A 17,838-nucleotide genomic window follows, 5' to 3' on the forward strand; every position below is an offset into this window, starting at 1 on the left:
ATCCAACAAATGCCAACAATTGGTTCAATAAATTTCAGATTATGATGACCGAAGAACGATTGCTCCATGCAAAGACAAATGCAGATCATCGATAGAATTCGAGCCACAGGAATTATATCTGAATTGTTCGCTAGCCTATTCAGGGCTTCTACAATACACAAACAGACAGCGGCTAGTGACTCTAAATCACTTTTCAGTCATCAAAACTTAGCCATTCCATGCGTGGTTTCGTTCGATCGTTTCATCGGGCAGGCGAACGCCCGACAACAGCTCTAACTTCACCCCCCCCCCCCCTCCATAACCAGAGATATTAGCGGGAACTCTTTCGTTCATCTAGCCTGGCCGTCGTTAGGATGGAAGGAGGTGTCGCACTCAAACGGCAATGCTCGTGAGCCCGCCCGGCAGACTTACCGGTGGTGGGCCGGCGCCGCCCCACACATCATGCTCTTATCGCCCAGAGGACTGCCACGCGATGTGACTTTGCAGGGAACTTCGATCGTCCGACTTGTCCGTAATCCGTTTGGCTTCAGTTGAATCGCCAACTACTGTTGTTTAGACCATAGTCCTCGCCGAAGTTCACGCTTTGGCAATGAAGCCAACGGACGTGCTCCCCTGGGGTTTCGTCCGTGAGATGATCCGCTGGATCGTGAGCACCACAAGCACTAATCGGAGCTCAGAACCCATCGACATCAAAGCGAGGGACATCGCCGACACTGCCAAGTGATAAATAGAACTCTCCCTTCGGTTGGCTAGTGTTGCTGGAGGAAACCCCGAATGACAGACGGCACAATACCCTGTAGTGGAGGAGCATTGCATTAAAACTGACCGCAAAAGAAACATAATGTGGATGACAAGGTGACAAATGACGATGACAAGTCGATATTGCTAAGAAGTCAGCACCTTCGCTCTTGTAACCCACCCCAGTGCTCGAACACAATCACAGCTAACAGCGAAAGACCAAACAATGGACCCATGGAACATCACACATCTTAGTTGAATCACAATTGTATTGAAAGACGATTATCTGTCGCTTGGGACACTATCCACAACAAACGAATGACAACTCTTAACTGAACATAAAACAAAAACGAACTTCTTGAGTCACAGCACGAAATCACTTTACATGTTTACCCTGACATTGGGTCCCTCACCACTGTGACGTCACAGATCGGAGGTATAGCCAACGCACAGCGCGCGTCGATACAGCTCGGCAGGCCGCCTGGTGCATATCTCTCGGATTTGCTTAAACACTGCCCAGCTCAACAAGCTGTAGGCTAAACTTAGCCTGCTCGTTAACAACCAATTCTAGGGAGGAGTGTTCCTATTCACTTATATGAATGGTTAAGATGTTAAATGGGTGCACATTATCATTGGGCATCAAACAACTTACCTTCCTTGAGAGTTAATCAGTGTTTCAATTGGTTTGTTAATTTGCTTAATTCGGTGACGGACACACCGAAATCGATATCAATTTACCGCACATTTTGGCGTTCTAGAGCTCCATCGCGTGTCACTGAGGTGGAACGTGGGCTGCCAGTGGACCCTGCGCCGCCGTAGTTGGCAGTGAAACGACGGGGCGAGGCGCGGGGGAGGGGTAGGGGGGGGGGTTAGGGCGCCCCGACTGCCGTGGTCATCGATGAGGCGCCAGGCGGAGTGTCCCCCAGCAGCCGCACCGCACTGAGCACCGTGGCAGTGACACGTCTCCATCCGGCAACGTCAGCACAATAGGATGTTGAGCTCGCATCGGCGCCGACGGCCGAGACCCACCGCGCTCTGATCGTGACGTCACAGTGGCCCGACCCGGGCCTTACACCTACGAACGACGATCAGACTGCAAGCACAAGTTGCAGGCCTCCGGACTAGTCAAATAATCACTCAGATCTTTTCACTAACACCTCTCCGAGCAAAATGTCTACCGATAACAAAACTAAAACCTGATTCTGGATTTCGGGCCGAGCCGGGAGCGGGGCCGGATCGGCCGCCCCTGTCCGCTGTGTCCGCTGTGTCCGCGGGTGGAGGGCCGGACACGGTCACCCTGTCCGCGCCGGCTCCCCTGACCTGTTAGATGACCCGGTTGACTTTGACCCGACCCGGTCGGCCCCGGCCTACCTACGGACGGAGCCGCCATTTCGAGCGGCGGCAGCTAGCTGCGCCTGACCTCGACCCGGCGCGGCGGCGGCTAGCTGCGCCTGACCTCGACCCGGCGCGGCGGCGGCTAGCTGCGCCTAACCTCGACCACCAGGTGCCGGCCGCGGTACAGCCGGCCGTCCAGCTCCAGCACCGCCGAGTCTGCCACCATCGTGTTCCACACCGTCACGTACGCGTACGTGCTGCCGACAGGGGGGAAGGGGGGTCAGAGGCTGTGGGACACGTTCACGGGAGACAGGACAGGCTATGAGACGGTGAGCGGCTACCAGACACGGATGGGGAAGGGAAGAGCTGAGCGGCTGCGGGACGAAATGACAATGGGGGAGGGAAGGGGAGGGGAGGTCCTGAGCAGCTCTCAGAGACACACACTCGGCGGCTGGTAAACAAGGGATGGTCCCACGGCAAATGTGTGACAAAGGACATCCCAGTAATTATACCCGTTGAGTGGCAGTATCTGAGCTGTTTAGCCGCTGCTGCTGCGGTGCTTCATTTCATGACTCTGTAACAATATGTAAAACTGCGACACATCGCCGATCGGGCTGAGGAACTCGCCGTGCAGACTGTTGGTTGTTACCACCCACACTGTGGTTACCACAATACGTCCGAGTGCTGTCCGTTACACACAATGCTCCCAGCCGTTACTCACAATGCTCACAGCCGTTACTCACAATGCGCCCGGCTCCAGGCCGGGATCGTTGACCATGATGCGCACGCGGAGCGGCTTGTAGCGGCCGAAGAGGTCCATCAGCTCGAGGTCCGCCGAGTTGGCCGGGAAGTTGGCCACCAGCACGTCGACCGGCTGGTGCAGACGGTGGCGGATCATGTCCGAGTCGGCCGCCGACGCTGCGGGCCGGGAGAGCGAGACGCTGTCAGGAACACGCCTCTCGAGGTACGACAGACACCCACATCCAGCCTGACAGCTGACGGCAGGTCCTGCCGTTGTCTGTTGGCCGCAACGGGAAGACGCCGCCACTGTTCTAGCAGGCTAGAACTAGAGCTAGGCTAGAACACAGTTCTAGAACGCACCTGATGGCTGTCAAACACGCGTCGCATGCCCGACAGTCGACAGCGGAGACCTCAAATAACGCATAAAGCAACGGACAGAATAGGCATGACGATACGAGAGATGCTGCAAAAGTAAAGCATACGCATAGATTGGGCGAGTTATCAGAAAATCTGGGATGTAATCAAAACGACGACCGAGTAGATGCCGGTAATAACTCATTAAAAAAAACGAATATGACACTTCAAAAAAACTCTGTTGCATTGGTCGTTTAGGCAGCTGAAATGACTCGTATCGCACAGGACCCCTGAAAGCAGTCTTTTACTCACAATGATCAGTGTTCCCCACCGGAGGTGTGTCCGCTGTACTGTGTGTCCGTGTGACACCCATCGGAGGTGTGGATCTCGTGTGTCTGTGTCCGCTGTGTGTGTGTCCGTGTGACAACCACCGGAGGTGTGCATCTCGTGTGTCTGTGTCAGTGTGCCTATTCTGTGTAAGTGTCATCCACCGGAGGTGTGGGTCCGTGCGTCTGTGTCTCTGTGTCTATTGATCTGTGTGTCTGGATCTACCGGGTAGCCCCCCCCCAAAAAAAAACGTTCCGAACTTTGGAGGCCTATATCTCAAATTCGAGTGCAAATAACGAGCCAAAATTTTCATCAAGTTTGCGTCACTTCTTTGCGCATTGGTATGCCAAATTATAACACTGTACCATCATTTTCAAGCCAGCAATCTTATGTTGAATTAAGTAAGACGTTTTTGCTTTTTTGCCGTTGTTGAACGGTAGTAATGATTGGCTTAGACGTACCATGTTAGAATAAAAATAGAAATTAGAACACGTGAATGATACCAGCACGTGTGCTGTTATTTTAAATATTTTTGTCCCACTTATGTGCCAAATATTCAAATGCTAAGCCAAAATTGCTTTAATGGATGTCATTCGTTTCAACACAAGTCCTGTTTCGAAGAGAAGGAGCGGCACGGTGTATGGGCTACTGCTGATCGCCCTCCCTTCAAGAATATCAAATAGTAAATCGACCGAAAAAGGAAAAAAGCGAGAGGGAATGTGTCACCCCGAGGCCTGAACCATCAATGAGGCTAGTTTGCCAGTAGCAGTCATGGCTGCAGGCCGTGGTGCCGAGATGGAAGTGGCCCGTTCACTCACATTTTTAGTAAACATCTGAGCAAAAAAGTGGTTTTTACATGACATGCTAGAAACACGAACCGTTTAAAAAGTAATCGACCGAATAACATAAAAATCATACCATTTGCTGAAAATATATGCCGCATTGACTATTGGAAGTTTCAATGTTGTATCTTTATCACTTTCTGAGAAATATTGATTTAAAATTGGGAACGTTTTTTTTTGGGCCACCCGCTATGCGTCACCCGACGGAGGTTTGTCTGTTGGCCTCTGTATCTGGATCTATGTATCACATACCGGAGGTGCGGGTCTGCGTGCCACCCATCGGAGGTGTGTGTCTGTGGATCTGTGTGTAACCCACCGGAGGTGTGCGTGACCGTGTGTCTGTGTCTGTGTGGGTCTGTGTGTCTCTGTGTGTCTGTGCGTCACCCACCGGAGGTGTGTGTGGCGCGTCTGTGTCTGTGTCTGTGTGGATCTATGTGTAACCCACCGGAGGTGTGCATGGCCGTGTGTCTGTGTCTGTGTCTATTGGTCTGTGCGTACTGTGTCACCCACCGGAGGTGTGTGTGGCCGAGCTGCGCGCCGACTGCGGGCCGCCGCTGCTGCTGTCCGGCGTCTGTGTCTCTGTGTCTGTGTGGGTCTGTGTGTCTCTGTGGTGGGTCTATGTGTAACCCACCGGAGGTGTGCGTGGCAGTGCGTCTGTGTCTCAGTGTGTCTGTGTCTGTGTCTGTGTGTCTTTGTGGTGGGTCTGTGTGTCACCCACCGGAGGTATTAGTGGCCGAGCTGCGCGCCGACTGCGGGCCGCCGCTGCTGCTGTCGGGCGTCTGGTCGTGCGGCGCGGAGTCGACGCTGCCGTCGGGCCGGTCCGCCCGCCAGCCGCCCTCCCTGGTGCACGCGCGCTTCGGACGCAGCGGCGCCCCGTACAGGTCCTCGTCCCTGGACGCAGAGAGGTAGGGGTCAGCTAACAGGGAGCACCTCAGGTACCGGCGAGACCAGACCAGAGGGGAGCACAGAGAAAACAAAACGGCAAAACAGTCACTAGCCGCCCACAAACATAAAACGGCTGAAACACAATTACAATTTTTGCTGACGAAGTAAATAAATTCTGTTCTCGATAACATCAAACGATTAGTGCATTTTCGCACCACATATTCGATAGCACATTGGTGTAACTATACGTGCAATAGGTTAGCAGCGCGCCACCGACCCCGCATCCGCCCTGCAGTTCTCTGCACCCGCCCGCTGCCCTGAGCGCCGGCCCGTGCACCCGCCCGCTGCCCTGAGCGCCGGCCCGTGCACCCACCCGCAGTGCCCTGTGCAGTGTGTGTCGGCCAGTGCACCGCCCGGTGGGCCGGCCAGTCATGTGGCTGTGCCTGTCCAGCGCTGCGCGGCGGCTCACCTGTCGCTGAACTGCCGGCGCACCTCCTGTTCCGGAAGCGGCAGCACCAGCGGAGGGATACTCAAGCACCGCTTCCTGGGCCGCGGCGAGCTCGGCGGCGACTTGAACTCTGTCGACTCGCACTCGTACTGGTCCCCCTCCCCGCCGTCTGGCGAACGGTCAGAGCCCAGAGGTCAGAGATGAGAGGTAAAAGGTCAGGTTACAGTCGTACTGGTCCCCCTCCCCGCTGTCTGGAGAACACGGCAAGTCAGAGGTTACAGTCGTACTGGTCCCCCTCCTGGAGGGGTACTGCTCTGGAGAACACGGCATGTCAAAGATGAGAGGTAAAAGGTCAGTTTACACTCGTACTGTTCCCCCTCCCCGCCGTCTGGCCAACACGGCAGAGGTCAGAGATGAGAGGCGAAAGGTCAGGTTACTGATACTCCTCCCCACCCCTTAATAGTCTGATGTCCCCTCTCCCCCTCCCCACCCCACCGGCCGGCACTCACCGATCTCGGCCAGGCAGTCCCCACCCCCACCCCCTCCTCTGGCGGCAGCGGCACCGATTCTGCCCGGCAGTCCCCTCTCCCTGCAGCACTCACCGAGCTCGGGCCGCGATCGGCGGCTGCCCCGGCTGGTGCCACTGACTCCTCCCCCCGGCTGGCGGCACTTACCGAGCTCGGGCCGCGGCCGGCGGTTGCCCCGGCTTGTTGCCCGGCAGTCCCCTCGCCCTCTCCCTCCTCACTTACCGAGCTCGGGCCGCGGCCGGCGGCTGCCCCGGCTGCGACACACCACGATCTGGTGACCCAGCACCTTGCCGCCGTGCAGCTGGTCGATGGCACGCGCCACGTCCTCGGCGCACGCCAGCTCCACGAACGCGTAACTTCTGCGGGCGAGCCGGCCAGACAGACACCTCAGGTACGGAGAGAGGCCAGCTCGGGGCACCTCAGATACGGAGAAAGGCCGGTCACGGACACCTCAGACCCGCGGATAGGCCGGTCAGGGGACAGCTCAGATCGTCCGCAACGACAATGAAATGTATTACCAAAAGGGTCGCTGGACTTCATAAGAACAATCAGATGTGCTTCAATAGCCCGAGTATTTCATTCACGCACAAGTGACGCCCACTGTCACGTTGTGAGGGTGGTTGACTCACTCGAACATGTGTTTGCGGTGCAGGTGGATGTGTTTCGGGTAGATGCTGTACTTGTGGAAGAGCGCGGCGATCTCCAGCTCGTGCAGCTGCTCGGGCCAGTTGCCCAGGTAGACCTCGTGCGGTCCGCCGCCGGCCAGCGACAGCTCCAGCGCGCCGGCGCCGGCGCCGTCCTCTCCCGGCGGCGGGGCGCGCACCGGCGAGTGGCGCAGCAGTGGCGAGACGCCGATCCGGCGCGCGCCGCCCAGCCGACCGCGCACCCCCGTCTGCAGCCGCCGAGAGGCGTGCATGTCTCCGAGTGGAGCGGCGGCTGCGCGCAGCACCGGGGACATCGTCAGACAGTACCAGACACACCACCGTCACACAGTACAGTACCTACCTGATACAGGCACACACGACTGGGGGAACCGTGGCACGGCCCCCAGACGAGACCAATAAGGAGTATGGAAGAAAAGAAACATAGTTTGTACAGCTTGTGGAGGTTAGGAAGTGGAAGGCAAAGGGAAAAAGAGCTCAATACTAGTAATGCACCCCTAACCAATTCATAGCGCGTAAGTTGAAGTTTAAAAAGAAAAGGAGGAGCCGTTGCAAAGGCAATGCCTCAAACCAGCCGAGTCCAAGTCCAAGGACACACAGTACCGGGCGGGAGCAAGACCTCTACCAATATTGTCAATCGCAGTCTGGCGGCCGAGCAAGGCGGTGTCTGCCTAGTCATATCTGACCGTGACACATCAAAGAGTGGGGGAGGGAGGACTTTTCACGCCGGTTCTAATAGTAACACATCGGCACCTGGACAACATATCGGCACCTGGACAACATATCGGCACGCGGTAAGTGGCGTTCAAAAGAGCGTTAAAAAGTGTAGAAAAGCATGGTAGTAGTAGATTTTCATATCAGGTTAGGCCACGCCCCGTGATACAACACATTTCTTAGAAAACCTATAAACTGTCGAAAATGCGACCTTTGACCTGCCCTGTGACGTCATCGGTTGCAAGTGGGTCAACGAAAGCTGGCAGAAAGCATGTTGGCAAAATCCGGCAAGAACTGGCTAAAACTTAAGTGTTTAAAGGTAGTGTGCCAGCTTTCTTGGACCGTATGGAGTTAATGGCCCAGATAAGGAGAACCGGATTTTTAGAACTTATCCATACCTTCAAAACTCATGGAAACGTCTTAAATTCTTCAAATTTTGAGTACCCCAGTGCGAAATTCGCCCCGACGGGTTGTCGGTCGTACCCCAACCACATTTCACACCACTATGAACAATAAATGCACACACTGAAATCGCTATTACCGATATGCTCATCCAATCAAGTTTCGATAAACCCGTTCATCATCATCTCCTGCGGTTTCGAACACGCCTGTTAGGTGGCTTCTGATGCTCGTCGAGGTCGGAATTTCCAAATACGCGTGGTGCGTCGGGCCGCGCGCTCTGACTTCGGCCAATAAAAATGCGTCAGCTGATCATTGTCATTTCTGCCACTTGCGTGTGGTGAAATGGGGTCATAACTTATAAGACGGCTTTTTTCATATCAATTATTTTACATAAAATCATATTTCAAACCATAAATAATGTTCGACAGCCAAATAAAAGAAAGAATACCAATACAGTCTTACAGTTTAAGGCTCGACATTGTGTTGTCTACGATTAGACAGCTGATAACTCATTCCCGTACGTCGTATGGTCGTAACACTATAATGACCTTTGCTTATTGTCACAAGTGCGCCGCATTCGCGCTTGTTGCCCGACGCCTGTTTGCAGGTGAGCCCACTACAGTTGTTATACATATCTAAAAACCGATAAACTTTTTGGCGAAAAAGGCACTATTCCAGGCCCATTTTTGATTTTTTTTGCGATATTAGGTAAAAACAGAAGCTTCTTATCCTAGGAAAAATAAAATGGGAAATCTTTCAAAGGTGGCACACTACCTTTAACTTTGCTTTTCTAGACAACAACTGATTGAACTGGAGGAAGAAACCAATATGTAGCATGTGACGAGAGGAAGCCGATAATATCCAATTTTAGGATTCAATGTTTGCTTTCCAGGTCAGGTCAGTGACCCAAAAATCGGGAAATCACGACCTGCTAAAACTTCTCAAAGAGAGCTAATTGTCATGGTGTTTTCTGAGGTACTGCTTTCGAATTTGGTATTTTTTATTAAAATGATGATGTATTTATCCATTTGGGGTAGGTAATCAGATCAACCAAAGGGCCCCGCGGACGATCCATAGCTAGGCGTAAGCCGCCACTGACAGATTCGTGTCATGGTACACATGCACCAAACCAGTAGTATACTACTCAAATGTTCAAATAAGTAGCAAATTCGGAAGCAGCTCTTAAAACTCAACAACAAACCATTAAAATCGTAATACTCGAAAGCCATCTGAGGTCACAAAAGGCCAATCGGGGCGTTCCACGACAAATCGACAAATAAAAAATTAAATTTGCACCCTCATATTTTATTCTTCGTTGAAAACTGGTGTAAGGGGTTGTGATGGGCGGGGAAGCCAGCTGTGGCAAGGATTTTTTTCTTCGAACAACGGTTTCCGAGATATAGCCTCGGGCAATTACTGGAGTTCGCGCTGCAGCCCTATGTTTGGCGGCCTATAACTCAGAAACTATTGTTTTTTTACGATAAAAACTTTATATGGTTCAACACACAATCAATCAACAAACATTTTGGCTAACTCGGATTTTCAATTTTTGAAAATTTTGATCACGTGACCTTTTGTCCTATTTTTCGAAGAGTGACCTTGATATTTTCCCCACTGAAAGTTGCAATTTTGTCTGATGACGATTAAAGCCTTATCAATTGTCATTCATATGCGATAATAAAAAAGTGGTTATCGCCCTGCGTTGACCTCAGGTCAGGTCATTTTTATGACCTGTCCATTATTAGGAGCGGGAGCGACAGCGAGATCTCGAGAATAAAGCAAGATAGCGACAAGCGATAAACGGTAAAGGGTACACACGGATAAGGTCTATAATTTTTACTGAGGTCATTTTCAGGTCAGGTCAAAGATGACGTCACAGGAGCTAAGAGGAAGTCAAAATAGCGGCACTATACATATATATGAAGTTTTTCTCGAATAACTTTCAAGGTATCCCAGCTAGGAACAAACTAATAGCACCATCGTGATCCTCTCGTCGATCCGCATCTAAACATATGTATGTTGACCTCGAAATGTCGAAAGGTCAAAAGTTGACCCTAGGTCACGTGATCTAAGGTCAACTTTTGACCTTTCGATCTTTCGAGGTCAACATACATATGTTTCGATGCGGATCGACGAGAGGATCACGATGGTGCTATTAGTTTGTTCCTAGGTGGGATACCTTGAAAGTTATTCGAGAAAAACTTCATATATATGTATAGTGCCGCTATTTTGACTTCCTTTTAGCTCCTGTGACGTCATCTTTGACCTGCCCTGAAAATGACCTCAGTAAAAATTATAGACCTTATCCGTGTGTACCCTTTACCGTTTACCGCTTGTCGCTATCTTGCTTTATTCTCGAGATCTCGCTGTCGCTCCCGCTCGTAATAATGGACAGGTCATAAAAATGACCTGACCTGAGGTCAACGCAGGGCGATAACCACTTTTTTTACTATCGCATATGAATGACAATTGATAAGGCTTTAATCGTCATCAGACAAAATTGCAACTTTCAGTGGGGAAAATATCAAGGTCACTCTTCGAAAAATGGGACAAAAGGTCACGTGATCAAAATTTTCAAAAATTGAAAATCCGAGATAGCCAAAATGTTTGTTGGTTGATTGTGAGTTGAACCATTTCAAGTTTTTATCGTAAAAAAACAATAGTTTCTGAGTTATAGGCCGCCAAACATAGGGCTGCAGCGCGAACTCCAGGAATTGCCCGATGCTATATCTCGGAAACCGTTGTTCGAAGAAAAAAATCCTTGCCACAGCTGGCTTCTCCGCCCATCACAACCCATTAGACCAATTTTAAGCAAAAAATAAAATATGAGGGTGCAGGGCACTTGTCGATTTGTCGTGGAACGCCCCAATAGTCTTAATCGGACCTCCAAGTGATCTTGATGCCCCTATAATGCATTGGACCATAATCATTGCACATGTTGGCACGTTTCTAAAGCCTAACAGTCTGAGAACGCACAGCCGATATACGCCGAATCGCGTTTCCGGCCAGATGTGGTTTCAGGAAACAGGTCATTTGATCAAAGGTCATTTGGGTCAAGGTCTGAAATTTTCAGAGTGTGTAAAATTTATGTACCCAAGGCTCTGAACGTTTCATCGCTGTCGACCACTTTTTACGCGAACTGTTCGCGTAAAAAGCGTGAAGGTCAAGATTTGGAGCACTCTTGAATGATCAATGATCAACATTTCTGTTTGAAAGGCAAAACATATAGTTTCCACTGAAACCTCCTCAAAATGTTTCCTGTTCAAATACACGCCTAGGCATAACGTAATGATACTTTCAGTGTTCTGCTACTTTTTGCTGGCTTAGGTAAACCAGTTTTAACCGGCAAATAGCGAACACTACTTTTCGCCGGTAAAAATGCCAAGCCTGATACACATACAAGTAAACGTGACACACTGAACTGGAAAATTGCACCAATGACCCCTTTTAAGCCCCTGAGGTCATCTCAGCTCATGAAACATCAACAGTTTTTTTCAATAGCTTTAACCCTCGCCCGGCCGGTGCTCCGCGACTTCCGCGCCAGGCCGGGGGGGGGGGGGGTCTGAACACCCCATCCCCTTCTAACTCGGCTCCTGGGCCACGTAGCGACACGCGGTAAGCGGCAATCGAAAGAACGTCCAAAATAAGGACGAACACACCTCAGTCATTTTTTTGAGTCAGGTCGAAGTTCAGGACACCACAGGTCACCAAAGGTAAAATGTTGTCTAACTATTTCAACATTTTGGAAACTGCCCACGGCTAACTCGTGAACCGATAGAGCTACAGCGCCGCAGAAAAGCACATTCGATAGCTCTTTTAACGCTCTTTCGCTAGCATGTCCTCAAATTTGACCTCAGGTCAACGGTTTAACCTCCAGAAGGCAAAAACTCCAAAAATAGCCGAAAAAAAAATAAAAATAAAAATAGCTGATAACTTAACCCGCGCCCCGTAGGGGGGCCGAAACGCCCCCCCCCCCCCCCTGTCCTTTTCCGTCAATATCTCCTAAACGGCCGGAGATATCGCCACCAAACTTTCAGGACCCCTCCGGGCATCAATTTTACACATTGTGACCAATTTTTTTTCAGAGGCTATGATAGGTTGGCCACAAATGACGTCAGAATGACGTCATGTTCTGCCATTTTCGACCGAAAAAAAGACCTTCCGGAGAAGAGCTGTCAGGACTACAGCTTTGAAGATACCGAAAAATGGTCTAGAAATAAAAGGTGTGGAATTGACAGGGCTACAAAACTGCTATCTCGGATTTTTGAAATTTTCGACTTTTGACTCAATTTTTTTTTTTGGCAATTCTAGACCACGTAGGGCAAAACAAAGACCACCATTGGACTCCCCGTGACGAGCTGCATCGAATCGATACCCATTTTATGGAAGAATATCAACTTTGAAATTTGACCTAATTTGACCTGACCTTGACCTGACCTTCACCAAAACGTGACCTAAGCTGGCCCCAAAGGCTGCCTGACCCACATAATCGCATTTGGCATCTAAAATGGACCATAAAACATGTATCACACGACACTTTCATATTGTGACCCCCAGTGACCTGACCTCTGTGACCTGACCTGGTATCAGTGACCTCAGATAGCGAAGTATGTGTTTGACGAACAATGTACCATCGATAGTTTTCAATAACTTAGCAATTTACTCGATTTCACAACACATTTCTTGAAATGCCTGTTAACGGTGAAAATCCGACTTTTGACCTGACCTGTGACGTCATCGGTTTGACCTAGGTCAATGAAATTTGGTCACAAGGTAGTTCCCCGGTGGGGATATCGAACGCCGTTTGAATTTTGAAAATCGGCCGGTAAATTTCAGAGATCTTAGGGGGGTAGGGTCCGCCGGTAGCCCTACGGGGCGCGGGTTAACCCTTGCCCGTAGGGTGTTTTTCGGCAATAGCTTTTCACTCGAAAGAGCAGCGACATTACTTTTGCCAGCATCGTGTTCCTCTCGTCAAGCCGCGTCGAATGAAGTATAAGTTGACCTTAAAAGGTCAACTTGAAAATTTGACCTCAGGTCAAGGTGACCTGACCGGAAAATGTCATGTTGCATGTCAGTCGGTCCGCATCGTCGAGTCAAACACATCTAAGGCGTTTTCATCGCTCTAGCATGCCTCTATCATAAGTTATTGGCGAAAATGTGTTAGATACTATTCGTGATCTGAGATTACCTCGGGGACATAACGAGGGGTCACAGGTGCCATTTTCCAATTCAGAGTGTCCATTTTACCTGCATACCGATTTTTTTCGTGTGTCTTGAATGGCGTTCGTGCAAAAGAGACGCTTTTCAATTTTCTCCCATTGAAGGAGAGGCCGCAAAATTGACCTGACCTTAGGTCACCTATATCAAAATTCCGAGATATACGTTTTATAGATACTGGTACTCTTAAAAATCACTGAAAGTTTCAAGGCAATCGTTCAGTCGGTGTAGCTATGACGAGCATTCTATTTTTTTTCTGAGGTGAGGTCACTTGGAGCGACCTGGTGACCTGACCTTGAGCGACCTGGGTCTGAAATTTTCACAACATGTGCGGAAAATATGCACAACAGGTGTGCCGAAAACGACGTCGCGTTGAGATATCTGCGAAAAACCGCAGGGGGGGGGGTGTGTTCAAAACACCCCCTGGCCCGGCGCGGGTTAAATAGAAGCATGCTAGAACACTGAAAACACCATGGATGCGATCAGCTTAACGATATGAACCCACCGACATGCAAGATGGCCCTTTCTGCGACCTTGACCTGATGTAAAATTTTTAAAGTCGATTTTTTTTTTGGCCAACTTAGTATAGTCCATTCGATGCGTCTAGAAAACACAAGCGCGATACTGGTAAAATCAACGTAATACAAGCTTGATGTCAAAAGTTATTACGGAAAAACTTTTTCCGCAAAAAGGTCAAACTTTGACAGTTACTGATCTTGGGAGACTAAACCGTTGACCCTAGGTCAAATCTGATAATTTATATCTCGCCTGTATAGGGGGTGGGGGGGGGGGGAGGGTCGAACGGACCCCCTCGGCTTTTCGCGAATAACTTGCGTAAAAAGCGGGCCATCGCGACGAAACTTTCAGTACCCACGCGTTAATCTATTTTACACAAACTCTGAAAATTTCATGGCCCTCACCTAAATGACCTTTGACCTTTGACTTCTTTTCGAGACCATGTTTGGCCGGAATCGCGATTCAGCGTATGTCGGCTTGCATTAGCCACGCGTTTGCAGTCTTTTCGTGGTTTCAAGCGTTCAATCATGTGGATGTTGTTCCCATGCATTAGGGTGGGTGTCAAGGTCTCCTGAAGGTCAGATCAGGTCAATAACCTTTGGTGACCTCAGTTTACTTTTTCGAGTTTTACATGTTTCTAGGCTAGTTTTTGGAGCTGAATTCGAATTTATCAAACATTCGAACATTTACGAAGTAGGTTTGGTGCCTTCGTAACATGTTACGAAGCTGTCAGAGGCGGTTGACATCTACTACGAACACCCGGCAGGGCTCCTACTGGTTGACCTGACCTGACCCGACATGGCCTAAATGCTCCGTGGCCTAAATGGCCTTAAGACATCCGTGATCAAAACTAACATGATATTCGTGATCAGCACCCAGAAAAACCCCATTGCAGCCACACTTTACAACGTTCTAACAGGTCCCAATTTCCCCGATTTTTGGGTCATTGACCTGACCTGGAAGGTCAACCAATGACCTACGACCTTAAAATTAGGTATCATCGGCTTCCTCTCGTCACGGGCAACACGCTCGTTTTTACCGCAAAGCTCTAGCTCGATCAGCGGCGAAACGACAGGGGGGACCTTATACGTTCGCAGCTGGCCTAACACCAATAAGGGCGAGGGTTAACTGAGAAAGGGCTTTGAAATGCGCTTTTCCACGGCGCTGTAGCTCTATTGGTTCCCGAGTTATGTGCGGAGTTGTGAAAACCAGGGGTGCGGAGCCGGAGCTGGAGCCGCCGGAGCCGGCATATTTTGCCCAGAGCCGGAGCCGTGAAACAAGGTATTCAAAATGTGAAAATAGCCTTGTTATGCAAATAAAGAATCAACGTGCACCAATCCCAACGTCTTTTTCTTCCACCCGTACTTAATTGCATAGGGATGCATTGAGTATTAGAGCCGGAGCCCGACCATTTTACTCGGAGCCGGAGCCGGTGCCGCGGAGCGCCATGGCATTTCACCCGCCACCCGGAGCCATAGCCGATTTTTTCCCCGGAGCCGGAGCCGTCTGATCCGGCCGTCTGAAATTTCCACGGCTCCGCAGCCCTGTCGAAGTCGGGAACAAAAATTTATAATAATTTTACTCTTGGCGAACTCCAGTGACCTCAGCAATGACCTGATTGGAAAATGACCAGGATGTTTTTGAAAGATCTTATTGCAAGCTATTAGGGTATTAGTATATATTAGGTCCGAGTGGACAATTGTGACGCTGTTGATACAAATATGTAACAGCAAAAAAATTAGGTTTTAGGTTAGGTTAGGTTGTAGGTTTGTAGGTTTTAGGTTGGTAGGTTAGGTTAGGTTAGGTTGTAGGTTTATAGGTTGTAGGATGGTAGGTTGTAGGTAAATAGGTAAGGTTAGGTCAGGTTTGATTATGTTTTTTCTTTTATTTCCAGGACATATAAGGATCATTTTTGGATTCAGGATGTCAAATAATGTAAGAATATGAAACTTTATTTTATAACAGCCACTCGGACTCAATGTATACTTTTACCAACACCAGAAATTGGTAAAATAAACTTTCTTAGTGCTTCCTAGTAACCAAGGCTATACCAACCTTCCAGTCTAACCTTCCTAGTAAGTAAGTAAGTGCTTCCTATAAGCCAAGGCCACGTCACTAATCAAAGGCAGTTTTGAATTTTCGGCTTATATATGTTTCGCACTATGGCCTATATATGAAACAAAAAATATTCAAATAACGCCACACACGCTTCATGTAAGCAACGACCATGGCAACCTATAGCGCCTATAGCAACGCGACGGCAACGACCGATTTGCAAACGCACCGCGAACGAAAGCAATTTGGTAGCCCGGCATCGACGTCCGATTGGCGTATATTCGAATGCAGTATTAGTAGAGCATGGGTCCCGAAAAATTCTTCAGAAACTAGAGAAATTCTCGCGGGGCAAGACGACTGTCAAACTAGCAGCGAGCAGCGAGCGGCGAGTCTAGCAGCGAGAAACGGGCCATCCCGATTTAGCTGAAAATTTGCTCACAGAGCCTTCTCAGCACGCTGATTCCGAAAATCATGGTCTCTAGGGTAGGAATCTTTACCGTTCTCGAGATAGAACCCTCTAAAGTTTTCGACACCCATGACCGGGCCATCCCGATTTGGCTGAAAATTGGCTCACAGCCCTAACAGAGCCTTCTCAGCACGCTGATTCCGAAAATCATGGTCTCTAGGGTGGGAATCTTTACCGTTCTCGAGATAGAACCCTCTAAAGCTCTTACCACCCATGACCGGGCCATCCCGATTTGGCTGAAAATTTGCTCACAGGTCCTGCTCAGTTCTCAGCACGCTGATTCCGAAAATCATGGTCTCTAGGGTGCCGGAATCTTAACCGTTCTCGAGATAGAAACCTCTAAAATTTTCGACACCCATGAACGGGCCATCCTGATTTGGCTGAAAACTGGCTCACAGAGCCTTCTCAGCACGCTGATTCCGAAAATCATGGTCTCTAGGGTGGGAATCTTTACCGTTCTCGAGATAGAACCCTCTAAAATTCTTACCACTCATGACCGGGCCATCCCGATTTGGCTGAAAATTTGCTCATAGAGCCTTCTCAGCACGCTGATTCCGAAAATCATGGTCTCTAGGGTTAAAATCTTCACCGTTCTCGAGATAGAACGCTCTTAAGTTTTCGACACCAAAGACCGGGCCATTCCGATTTGGTTGAAAATTTTCTCGCAGAGCCTTCTCAGCACGCTGCGGCTGATTCCGAAAATCATGGTCTGTCAAATCGACCGGGCCATCCCAGTCAAATCGGGATGGCCCGGTCACGGGTGGTAAGAGCTTTAAAGGGTTCTATCTCGAGAACGGTGAAGATTCCCACCCTAGAGACCATGATTTTCGGAATCAGCGTGCTGAGAAGGCTCTGTGAGCAAATTTTCAGCCAAATCGGGATGGCCTGGTCATGGGTGGTAAGAACTTTAGAGGGTTCTATTTCGAGAACGGTAAAGATTTCCACCCTAGAGACCACGATTTTCGGAATCAGCGTGCTGAGAAGGCTCTGTGAGCCAATTTTCAGCCAAATCGGGATGGCCCGGTCATGGGTGTCGAAAATTTTAGAGGTTTCTATCTCGAGAACGGTTAAGATTCCCACCCTAGAGACCATGATTTTCGGAATCAGCGTGCTGAGAAGGCTCTGTGAGCCAATTTTTAGCCAAATCGGGATGGCCCAGTCATGGGTGGTAAGAGCTTTAGAGGGTTCTATCTCGAGAACGGTAAAGATTCCCACCCTAGGGACCATGATATTCGGAATCAGCGTGCTGAGAAGGCTCTGTGAGCAAATTTTCAGACAAATCGGGATGGCCCGGTCTTTGGTGTCGAAAACTTTAGAGGGTTCTATCTCGAGAACGGTAAAGATTCCCACCCTAGAGACCATGGTTTTCGGAATCAGCGTGCTGAGAAGGCTCTGTGAGCAAATTTTCAGCCAAATCGGGATGGCCCGGTCATGGGTAGTAAGAATTTTAGAGTGTTCTATTTCGAGAACGGTAAAGATTCCCACCCTAGAGACCACGATTTTCGGAATCAGCGTGCTGAGAAGGCTCTGTGAGCCAATTTTCAGCCAAATCGGGATGGCCCGGTCATGGGTGTCGAAAATTTCAGAGGTTTCTATTTTGAGAACGGTT

General features: G+C 49.7%; 1 protein-coding gene across 6 annotated transcripts; it reads right to left on the bottom strand.

Moving 5' to 3' along the window:
* Window positions 1-989: 989 nt before the first annotated feature.
* On the bottom strand, window positions 990-16,063 carry LOC122388673. Of its 6 annotated transcripts, none has more exons than XM_043379959.1 (7): window positions 15,993-16,063; window positions 6,827-7,133; window positions 6,420-6,556; window positions 5,692-5,839; window positions 5,056-5,228; window positions 2,817-2,991; window positions 990-2,330 (listed from the first exon to the last, which is right to left on the bottom strand). In XM_043379959.1, exons 1-7 carry the CDS (start codon window positions 16,021-16,023, stop codon window positions 2,216-2,218), a joined length of 1,086 nt encoding a protein of 361 aa, XP_043235894.1. In that variant the 5' UTR covers window positions 16,024-16,063; the 3' UTR covers window positions 990-2,215. The 6 variants fall into 6 exon arrangements, with proteins under 6 accessions (XP_043235894.1, XP_043235897.1, XP_043235899.1 ...); XM_043379962.1 differs by having other exon boundaries at window positions 15,764-16,005; XM_043379964.1 differs by having other exon boundaries at window positions 15,944-15,993.
* Between the last annotated feature and the right edge of the window lie 1,775 nt (window positions 16,064-17,838).

Source organism: Amphibalanus amphitrite, unplaced genomic scaffold (assembly GCF_019059575.1).
Source record: "Amphibalanus amphitrite isolate SeventyFive unplaced genomic scaffold, NRLGWU_Aamphi_draft 000330F_arrow, whole genome shotgun sequence".
Taxonomy (NCBI): Eukaryota; Metazoa; Arthropoda; class Thecostraca; order Balanomorpha; family Balanidae; genus Amphibalanus; species Amphibalanus amphitrite.